We start from the raw sequence: 11,913 nt of genomic DNA, 5'->3' as shown, positions 1-11,913 counted from the left end.
GGCTCACACCAATTTCATGTTTCCAGATATGCAAACAGTCAAGTCCCTCAATTAGCCTTTGGTATTAAAAAAAAGGCAAACTCTCACACGCTTGTAAAGCTATGACTTACCACCCAGCGTGAAACACTGTCATAGTTTTTTTTATTGCTGATGTTGTATGCATATCTCAAAGATGGCAACAAATTGCTCAGTATGATCAAGTTGCAGCAGTCCAAACAACCTTTCGGTTTAGTGATGTGTGATTTTGTTTATAAGGTAATTACCAACAAGGTATTTTAAAAAGTAACCTGCCAATTACTTGGCTGATGAATACCATTCCCTCAGTGAAAGCATGCCTCGGCAGAGGCCAGCAATTTCCTGAGCTGCACGCCTCCTAAATTGCAGTGCAGGGACTGCTTAGTTATAAACAGAGCCTGTACAGTGCCCTCTTTGTGTATGAGACTCGGCAGTAGAGAGAGAGTGAGGGGGTAGGCAGGAATTCCCTCCAATGCACCAGACTACAGGCCTCGTTTTCAGTATTCATTGCAATGGTTACAGTCTACACCTTACTGACCAGAGAGCTGTTAGTTTTTCTGTACATTTTTCCAGCACCCCTTGAAACTAACACCAAAAGGACAGTTTTCTTATGTTAGGTTTAATTTGGGAAGTGGTGTCATTAATATTTAATTATTGAAAGCTTTCAATCAACTGACCCACAGTAAAGACTGCGAGCGGCAGCTGTCGGTGAATAGAGCTGAAAGCGCTTAGACCAGAGTTGCCCAAAGTGCGACACACGGGCCAAAGTTGGTAGGTCCAATGGTGCAATTTGGCCCATCACATGTTTCTAGCAACAACTGAAAAAGCTACATCTTTAAATTTGTCAGATCCCTAATTATTAGTTATTTTTCCTAATCTGAGCACAGCGGTGACATTTGTGTGCAGTGAAGTAAGTTCAGTACGAGTGAGGTAAGAAAAAACTGGGGAGGCAGTGACAGTGGCACACAGACGAAATTAATTTCAATTAAGGGAACTTGGGATCCCAGAAACCATATTGACAATACAACGAAATACAATAGGGTGGCCCACCATTAAGTTACAGTATTGGTTCCTTCAAGGAAAGAAAATTTGGGGACCGTTGGTTTAGACCAGAGGTGTCAAACATGCGGCCGGGGGCCAAAACCGGCCTGCCAGAGGGTCCAGTATAGGTTTATAATATTTTGTAAAAAGATAGTTCATTTCGTTATTTACAGGTTATTATGCTGTGATTTTACTGGTCCGGCCCACTTGAGATCAAATTGTGCTGTATGTGGCCCCTGAACTAAAATGAGTTTGACACCCCTGGTTTAGACGATTAAATAGATTGACTAATGGTCAACTGCTTTAATAAATGATGGGGAATCATAAGTCTGACAGTCTGATCTCGATCCTAAATGGTATACTCATTTTGTCCAGAGACAGCATGGCACCGCGCTGCTGTGAAACCAACACGTCTCACCTATCCAAAACACTGAGTGCTAACCCAGAGACAACTGAAAAAGTGCAACACCTTTTTGGAGATCTTCTTATTCAAACATCAAGAAGTGAAGATTTACCAGTCGACAAAGATCCAAGATGGATGGCAGCCCGGAGAGTTTGGCAGAACTGTAGGGCAATGCGGGAATTAAACCCTCCAGAGCGCGATTCCGAGCTTAATGCTTGAGTCAACCTTTGGTGCTGTGGCAGGGAAAGACAGTAGGCTAGTGGGCCTTATAAAGAGAAAGATATTGTCTGGACCATATTAGTACCAGTTGCACAATTAAAGCTCCACTTCACACCATAGCCTCTTGGTTTCACTCAGTTTTGTGCCTGAACCTACTCACTGCAGTGGCTCTTTCCATTCCCCAGAGTTAAAAAAGAGGTCAGCAGACTGCAGGGCCTTTTCGGTATCGAGCCCCCTTCCCCCCTGACGTCATCTCTCTAACCCGCTGTACTCAAAACTAAATACTCACAAATCTAAAGAAAGTTTTTTGGTGTGCAGTATCTACAAGGCTACAGTACAAAAATACAATAAAACAGACACAGGGAGCTCTTTTGTTTGGAGATTCGGAGAGGGCTTTCCACGCACCACAGTCCCCAGGTCCCAAACAAAAGCACCAGCACACCACCTATATCTCAGTTTTCATGTTCCCCTGACTGGTCGCTGAGAGAGGGAAGGCCGCCCGGTGAGAAAGAACCAGTCTTTCCAGTTTTTCTCAGGTGGGGAAAGTAGAGCCGCAGAGCGAGAGAGAGAGGGGCTGGTGCACACTTCCTGTTTGAGGGCGAGGAAATAGATCCTGAAGTTTGACTACTGGAGAGTTTCAGAAATCTGGCCAACTAATTATTCCATAATCCTCCGAGCCCTCTCAGATTCATATAGCTACTTTGCAGTACTCTTCTGTTGTGCACTTTATGAAGACCATAATCTGTGTGTGACTGCGTGGCCAGACAATTGCAAACACCACATACCGTGTTCCTTCCCCCCCCCCCCCCCCTCTCATCTCAACTAACAACTCAATAAGTACTCCTACGTCTTGTCCCCACACAAACAAAAGCCGCACATTGTACACTTCAATTACACACACTTCAAATTTGTTCATCCACTTTGCCATCAGATAACGTGATTATAGAGCCATTACAACTGTGGTTCGTCGAGCTTTGTCGCTGTTAGTGGAAGTCAATAGAAGGCCAGCCGTGTCAACAGCTCGCAGCATTTTTAGTATTGATGAATGTGTACTCATTATTAAACTGAGGCAAGTTGCAGATATACAGTAAATCAATGCTCTTGTGCTCCATGTGTACAACAACACAAAATGTTTCTTTGCTATTTATTTGTCTGTCAAACTAACCACTTTTTCACATTGAGTTATGTAAGAAAGATCCATAATGAAGTGGTTTTATTTGGTGTTTTCAGCAAAGCTTTGTCCACTGAGCGGCACCTACTGTTTTTAATGGGGGAAGAACTTTAAATGGAATGTCGCTTTTTCTATAACTTGCCATGTGTGTGTGCGTGTGGGTGCGTATGTGTTGTGGTGCATTAGTGTGTGTGTGGTATTTCCTATTGGAAAAAAAAAGTTTTTTGAGAAGCCATCTGATGACTCCCTCACTCTGCAGTGGCGCCTGTAATGAAAACCAGGGCTGTGCTCGCTGTTGGGACGCCATATTAAACTCTGCACACATATCTCACTCAGATGGCTGATCATCTTAACACGTCAGCTCCCAGTCGGAGTGGAGGGAAGCAGGGATCGTATTAATATGTGAACTGAGGGACCTTCACATAAAATGACGGGGGAGCTGTAAAAATGTCGATATATTAATGTGTTTCTGTATTGCCTGCAATACATCAAATTATGGGCGGTGTTATCTAAGTTTGCGATATAAGGGTATTGACGACAACCGTGACATTTAAAAGATGAAATACTGATATCGTGTTAATAATACACATATGATAATATCTTCTAAATAATCCAGCACCTGCACCACAAACAAATGATTAATTTGTCAAAACGCACAAAGTTAAAGAAGAAATTTGACTGATAGCATTAGCTTTTTTTAATATAGATATTGCGATAATATAGTTATTGTGAATTATTTTTGCCAACGATAATCGTGTAGTGAAAATAAGTTATAAATGCCCTAATAAGTTTATAAATGCATTTTTCCGTTGCTAACATCACCTTGAATTGGGAGAAATTGCGAAAAGCATTTTTTAATATTCTACACAATAAATTGATTCCTCAAAAAATAACTTCTGAAAACTTTAATTAGTTGCAGCCTTGGTTGAATCCTTATCACACATGAAATCTATTATGAAAATGTCCCAGATTATGAATAGAATCGCTACTGTTTTAGTTTGTTACTCTCATCTCCAACAAGGTTCCCATTTCCATAGACATACCAAGAGTTTCCCCTCCTCATATACCTAATCAGACCTGGAATCTCCAGGTCATTTGTTGAACCCCCCTGAACACAGGGAGAGGGATTTAGCGGCGGTGGGGTTTACCCCCTCCATAAATTCCTGGGAAATTGTTCAATTAATTAAGATGATCACGACTCAATTACTACCAGCTGCAGGGTTATTGCCGTTTGTTTTTACTCGGAGCTGCAAGGTCAAAGAAGTCGGCAAGAGCTGCCTCTATGTCTGACTGGCTGTTTGAATAAGTGGTATTTGATACCCCAAGGTCTTTTTTTCCTTTAGTACCCTCCCTGCTCGGAGAAACTGAAGGAGGCAGAGAAATTCTGGAAAAATCACACTATCCCACATAATCTGAAGAAGGAGGGCGGCAGCCAACACATGCAGTGTGAGAGCAAGTGTGAATTTCAATTTCTTCTATGTGTGCTCTCTTTCTACATATTGCTTTGACTAATTTGAAATTAATTATGCTGCGGACTTCACTAACCGACAACGGTTTAATGGATTCACAATCTGGTGTCTCGAAGGGGTTTTTGAGGGCAATACTGATTTTTTAAATAACCATAGCTGTATTTAAATGTGACCCTTTAACACAAAAAGGCAGTGTTTATTTTAAGGACAGAAATGACAACAAACTACACCCACAAACGATTGAGCATGAGCCTCTTGTCCATGAGCAGATGCACGATTCTTTCTGTGCAGTTATACGTTTGGCGGGTGAAGTTGGGTAGAAAGAAAATATTTCCTCCATCAAACTGTTCACAACAAGGTCTGTACATTACCTTGAGTAACCGAGTCATGATTTCTGAATAGAGACATTGATGCTAAGTATTTCAAATTATTATTATAATTTTTTTTTTGGCACTTTAAGCACCACGAGCTGAGTGCCTTTTAGTTTAATTATATTTAAGACAGGGCAGACATCTCTGCAACTGATATCTCCAACACTCGCCAACTCACAGCGAAAGCTAGATTGATCAATAACACTACAGGTAAGAAGACAAATATGTATTTTTGATTTTGGGGTGAACTGTCCCTTTACGTTAGCATTGATGACACTAAATTGACCTCAACGAATGGTGGCAAAGGACTAACAAACAAAAAAAATTTACTTTCGCTAAATTGAAACTTTGAATGGCGAATCCAAATAGTACAATACAAATATGAATGTCAGTCGGGTCTTTTTTATGAAAGGGTCATGGCATTAGCAATTTTGGGGAGATAGCTTGAGTTACTGTGGTTTACTAGTTCATGGCTATTAGCTATACATAGCTATAACTTGGGAACGTATGGTAAGTAAATTAGCTTTAGCTGTGACGCAAACCACTAGGATTCCTTGTTTTATCTTCCTGGCAAAACACATCCTTATTTAGTTTAGTATACTCAAAGGTTTTGCTGCTACTTGGTCTGGTATGACCAGTAGCTAATGGTGGCTAATGGTGGCTAATGTTAGCAAAGTTTAGGTAGATATTTGTGTGTAACTGAGCCACTTTGGTGACTTCATCTTCTCTACTTGTGCTTTTGTTACACTACATTTTAATATTTTCTATTATCCCAGATTATCAATTGTGATCACAGTGATTGGGGTTCACCACAGGTGTAAATGTAGTTAATCAGCTACAAAAAAACTTCACATTTCTCTGATAACTGTTTGTAAAACATCAACTCTCAAGATGGTTTGTATAACATTGAGAGCATACATTAAGTAACGTCTTATTTTAAGATAAGAACATCTTACGATAAATATTCTATAACTCAAAGTTTATGTATTAACAAAAACAATTTATCTGCGGTGTATTAAGGCAGAGTTAACTTGGATGTCACAACTTCGGGGAACCACATTCAACAGCAAATCAAATAAAGAAATTATGGCTTGGACAAAATCTGGATTTTTTAAAATAAACTCTGCACTTTAAGTGAGTTGCTCAAAGGTACTTGGACAGTACACACAGCAGCTATGGCAGATGAAGCTTTGACCTCTTTCTAATCATTAAGAAAACAATGCAACCATTCACAGCAGGTGTTATTCGTATGTAAAACAAAGAATGAAAAACTAATTTTGTTCAAATCCGAGTAACCACACAAAATAAGCCTCAAATAATGAAGTGAAATGATATCTAAAGAGGTGTAAAGAGCCTGCCTTAAATAAAACAAACTATCCCTCCCATCTTCCTGTGCTGAAACTTATAGCTGGCTGACAGTCCTGCGCTAAACGTGCAAACAAATTGTCTGACGACCGCGCAGCGTCGTGTTGGGGCTTGATGCAGTATACGCCTCATCAAGCTGGGAGACAGATACATTCTTCCACAATAACTTCATGTCGGTCGGTTTTTGGAGAGACATGCCACAGAAAGAAAAGAAAATTGTTGAGGTTTCACAAACTAATATCTGGTGTTTTTCTGAAAGCACGTATTGCACAACAATATACCAAAGGACCTTCTGGTTAGAGTCTGAAAAAGATGAAGTTAAACAGTTTTACTCCTGAATAATTTTACAGTATCAGCCAAGTACTTTGAGACACTGTTGGTTATGTTTCTGCTTCATATACACACAATTATTTGGTTTCTTTTAAGTGACGTACCATGATGTATTGTTACATTTTCAGGAACTCAAGAGGTACTGCCTTGCTTCCATATTAACCACCATTCATTTCTGAGACCCATAAAGGGCTGCACAGAAACATGCAGTCCATCCACATAAAAAAAAATCACCAAATTTGGATTTTCACATGACAAATTTTCTTTCTTTCCAGCATCACGTCACTGCCTCCAGGTTAAAAATACACCAACAGCAGCAACAGCCACCAAACAAAACATTTCCATTTCTGTTGATGGCATTTGTCTTAGACCGCGGGACCCGTCTGGGGCTGGCTGCCAAGTCTCAGACTTCCCCGTCTGGGAACGGGCTCAGCCAAAAGGGTTTACTCTCTCGAAGGGAAGGAAGGGGCAGGAACTACTTCCAGACTTCATTACTTTAACCAGCAATGGCAACTCTGGCAGAGGATTACCCTCCAGACCAGGCTAAAGTGAGAGTCCAGAGAGGTGCTCATAGAATTTAAGAAGAAGTTTTACTTACAGAATGAGTGTTGTGATGTTTGACGCATAAGGGCCCAAATCAGGAATTGCATCCAGTTCATTGTGGTTCAGCTTTCTGTAACACATTGAGGAAAAGAAAATATTTTGTCACATGCAGGTCAGTGATGGAGGCTGTTTGGAAAATCCTGTGTTTACTCTGGAAAGCGCTGAGAATACAAGGCATACTTACATTTCACTTAGATGCTGTAGTTTGGAAAACAAAGTGCCGTCAAGCACCTGCAATTTGTTATGGCTCAGGTCCCTGTGAAGGGGAGAAAGAAAAGGGAAAAATTAAGGGAAAAGTTTAAACCATGGACTGTGTTTCTCAGCTGCTCGCAGCCTTCCATTTGAGTCGACACAGCAAACATAATTAAATACAAATTATCTGTGTTATCGTGCCTTGACACTGTGAGCAAGAGGAAATGCATCAAAGAAAAGTCACTGTACCGGTAATTAAAATGTGAGACTGATGACGATTAAATGAAACAGAATGGGCAGAAAAATAAGCACGGATAAGATTTGTTGCTCACATACTGTCACAAACAGGAGACGTGGGGAAAAAAGCCGAATGCAAACTCGACTGAGCCTGATCCTGGACTGTAGCAGTCTTGGCTGCAGCTCACTGAGGGTTGAGACTCTTGTTTTTGCTGCCCGTTTTGAAAATGAGCCTGAAAACCAACTCAGGGAGTCTGGCAAGCGGAGCCTCGTGTGCCATAAAGTGGTGGAGTTATTGACGCTGCTGCGCACGATCAACGCTGCAATGCCAGACACTTTTTTTTTTTTACACCCCCTCACCCTCTGCCTCTCCTCCTCCTCCCTCATCTGGAATCCATCAAGGAGCCCTGGGAGGAGGGGAAGAACCTATCGAATGGTAATGTATTCACAATGCCGGGAAAAGCGAGAAGGACGCCTTTCATACGTCTGAAACACCCCTGAAAAATTTCAGGGGCCTGTTTTCAATCTTCGAGGGAAAGTTTCATGAAGCACTCAACCAGAGTTTTACTTCTTAGCCTCACTAACCCACCCCCCTCTGTCCACCTATTTTTCTTTCCAAGCAGCAGGGAGCTGTGTGTTGTTGTTGTTTTGTAGTTTAAGCGGCGCTGGGGGTCAGATGGAAAAGGTGTCCTATCATACTCCCTAGATAAACCCTAAGTAGCTCTGACACTTCCACTTCCCTCACAAAGCAGGCTCTGAGCGGAGCAAGATAACGCACTGTCCTGCATACAAGCTTCAGCTTGTATCTGCTGGTGAAAATGTACAGCGCCACTTTCTTATCAAAGATTGAAAAGTTAATAAATGAGCCACTCTTTAGGTTACAAGAGCCGTCAGTAAGGTTTAAGATACTAGGACATGACTTATTTCATTTCCTTTCATGACTGTTTTTCTTCCATCTTTGTGGATGAAGCCACAGACATAAGCTTTCAAAGACTTCAAGTTAGCCAAACACTTTAATGCTGAAGAGCAAATGTTAGCAACAATATAAATACAAGTGGTAGTTATGTTGATTACATGGATGATTTTGGAAGATATTAGATATATTTTTAAATAAGATATTATATTATAATACAATATTAGAAACTGTAGCTCGCTAGCTTATAACTATTAGCAGGAGAGGCTAGTTAAAATGTCCAGGTAGGTAGCTAACAAGAATTAGCATTAGCTATGATGCAAACCACTGGGATTAGTAATGTTATCTACTTTCTCATGTACTTCTTGTCTGTTTCCCTGTTTAACAGCGGTACCTGGCAAATAAATGTGCTTCTATAAGTATAAGAAACATCAAATTCTCTTCTGATAAATGTTTGTAGACCTAATACTTCAATTCTTGAGGGAGTTAGAATACTACTTCAGATGTGTGAGATGTTTTTATTCCAAAGTAAGAAGTAATTTCATTCAAGAGTTCTCTGTTGCATTAAAACAAGTAGTATTTTCCCCTTACATGCACGTATAGTTTAAAAACAGAGCAATAGGATTGCTGGTTAGCTCCAACCCAAGAATGTTAGCTAAGTAGCTAACATTCCAGTTAATTCATTAGCTATAAAAATGTACTATTTACTTCCTGTCTTTTTTTTTTACTGGCCATTAATGGTACCTAGACAAATAAATGTAGCCTAGTTCTTTAGCTCGCAATATTAAATTACTCTTATAAATGTTTGTAAAAGTCTCAAGATAGTCTAGTTTCCCCAAGAAACACATGAGTGTTTCATGTCATTAAGTTAAAAAATGTATGCAAATATTGTTTTCAAATTAATACTGCAGTCGTGCCTTGTTCTTAATCCTTAAAAAGTGGCTTTAAATCTGGGCATAAATCTGTTCCCCCAACAACCTCCCAAATATTCATGGATAATCCCACTTCTTCATGCTCCTCTTTTCTTCTCCCTCCTACTTTCTCCTTCCCCCTTTTCTTTCTGTGAGTTTGTTTCAAACTAATCCTAACACGCTCCTCCTTAATCAGTACCATCGCTGGCTCTGGAGTTGCTAATTCAGCAGAAATAATGGGGTGCTGGAAAACAAAGGGTCGGGCGGTTTAAGGGGTTTAAGATGTGCTGGAGAGCCACTCGTAAATTAGCATGCCAGAGTGAAAAGAATTTTTCCCCCCATGTGGAACTTTTTTTTTCTTTTCATTTTCTTTGGAAGGCCGGCTATGGTTATGAGGCTCAGGCTGGGTCTGTTTTTTCTGGCAACGTCAAGTTTCCAGAGCAGCACATTTTAGAAAGAGAAAAACTCAATTCAACAGTGGGGCAACGGCTTCAGTCAGGCAGTGAATCAAGCCCAACACAGTACAATAAAAATCAAGTACTGCAGCTTAACGCAGGGCCATAAAAAAAATCTAGCAAGGATAATTATCTGTAAAGAAGAACACAGTGAGGAACATGCCATTAAAGTTGTGTTTGGTGTTTCTGCTTCAACAGGCCGAAGCTCAGTCTCGTCTCATCTTATGGAGCCAGAAGGCAAACAGGAGAGTAATGGAGATATTTCTTTAGGAAGCAGTCCATGGCTGCACACAGACTTCATCTGATTTATGCCTTTACAGCTTTGAAGGCCTTTGAGGTCTGTGAAGCTGAAACCTGAAGACTGAACTAACACCAATCATTGCAAATGCAAATGTGTATGTAACCACGCTGTCAACCCATTATAAACATTATGGATGTCTTTTAGTTGCAATTGTATGTACTATGTGGGAGACCTGAGACTGACTACTACTAATAGTGCTTTTATTACTACTGAAAACTGCTAGTATGAGCACATTTACTACAGCTACTCCTACTGTTTATGCCCTACAATGATACATGAGAACGCCTGAATTTCAAAGCACTACCTGCAGGCACTCGGAAGATTTATTCATAAGCATTTACACTTTAATGAGGGAGGTTTGAAGGGACTCACAATAGCACATTGACGTGTAAAATACACTGAAAGGGCTGCTGGTGCTTCCCTGTTGGCCTCGAGAAGCCTGACATGATGATACAAGGACCAATACAGTGAATAAAACCTATTGAGAAACATGAATAGAATCATGACTAGGTGTTGAATCAGGTGAGATTTTCTGTCAAATCCTTCAGATGAGGAAGAAAAGCTTTGCAGACTTAATCAGATCTACAGTAAAGTAAGGGCCAATTTCAATAAAAGCAAAGGCAATCAAGAGGTCTTTTCTTCTGCAGCACCAGATATTATTTAGTGGTTTACAACCCATTCCGTTTTCACTACGACAGGAATTTGGAATCATGCCACCGTTGCTGAATGTAAACAGTAAAAGCAAACATGTGTTCCACAAAGTGCAGAGGTATGTATTTAAATAATTAACCAATAAATAAAATTAAAATAAACAATTATCCATGACATTCTCTTTAACTGGACTCACAGTTGAACTGTCCATTCCGGGATCGTGCCTGGGATTTGGCCCCTTTTCAACCGACTGCAGTCCAAAAGCTCCCCAATACACACGCAGGGAGGGGGACACGTCCTTGTGTTAGCAGCAGATCCACGCTGTAGCCTCAAAAACAGTAGAAAAATCACGAAAAAGCTCGCAAAACTGCGAGCCTGCGTAGAGGAGCACATTTTTTTCTGGCCACACAAGAGAACACCACTCTTTAAGTTTTAGCTTCAAATGAAGCGCAACCAATCCAAAAAGTGTGAGAAATCACAAAAACAAATCCCAAAAAATGGTGCGTTTGATCAACACGGTCGATCCTTATATCCAATCCCTTGTTGTTCTGAGGATCGTAGATGACAAATTGAAGAGAAAAGCATTATTCTGAAACTTGCCCATTCCTGTGGAGAAACTTTTGTGCCGTGCGCCTCGCTGCTGCTGTTGGGGCAACTTGTGCTGTGCAGGATCCCCACAGCGCAGGGTGAGCACACAGCAGAGGTATGTGGGGGGAGGGACTGCAGGGGTGCCTGGGACATGTAGTCCACGCTGCTATCTTTGATTCCTGCAGATTTGGACCAGACAGGAAAGGTTTTATTCCAAGGGGATATATATATATATATATATATATATATATATATATATATATATATATATATATATATATATATATATATATATATGCTTTTTCCTGTCAGTGTGAATTTAAAAGTAGTCTAAGTAGTTTTGAACATTTCGAGTAGATCATTATAATATATATTATAATAATAAATATATATTCAAAATATCCAATTCACTATATTTCAGTGGGAAATGTTGTACTTTTAACTCCATATCATTCAGTTGACCGTTTAAGCTACAATTTTCTTTCCAGATGTATATTTTACAATAAAAATGACATACGCTCATGCATATTGCTGTTGTTTCTATATTTCTAAAAATGTTAAATGATGAGAAAATCAGAAAAACCCTGGAAAAATTGGAACTGCAAATTCACTAACATACCGTATTCAGAATCAGCTCCACATTACTGCTTACATTTTATTATGCCAATAATTCAACAC

General features: G+C 40.1%; 1 protein-coding gene across 1 annotated transcript in view; it reads right to left on the bottom strand.

The window, feature by feature from the left end:
• Positions 1-11,040, bottom strand: part of lrig3 (leucine-rich repeats and immunoglobulin-like domains 3) — a 20,950-nt gene extending 9,910 nt beyond the window's left edge. The window contains exons 1-3 of the mRNA XM_029462498.1: positions 10,844-11,040; positions 7,172-7,243; positions 6,983-7,057 (exon numbers count right to left, since the gene is read on the bottom strand). Of these exons, the coding sequence (XP_029318358.1) occupies positions 6,983-7,057; positions 7,172-7,243; positions 10,844-11,040 (344 nt within the window). The remainder of the gene's footprint in view (positions 1-6,982; positions 7,058-7,171; positions 7,244-10,843) is intronic.
• Between the last annotated feature and the right edge of the window lie 873 nt (positions 11,041-11,913).

This window comes from Cottoperca gobio, chromosome 23 (genome assembly GCF_900634415.1).
Source record: "Cottoperca gobio chromosome 23, fCotGob3.1, whole genome shotgun sequence".
In the NCBI taxonomy this organism is placed as follows: Eukaryota; Metazoa; Chordata; class Actinopteri; order Perciformes; family Bovichtidae; genus Cottoperca; species Cottoperca gobio.
This window is presented reverse-complemented; position numbering and strand designations above follow the sequence as displayed.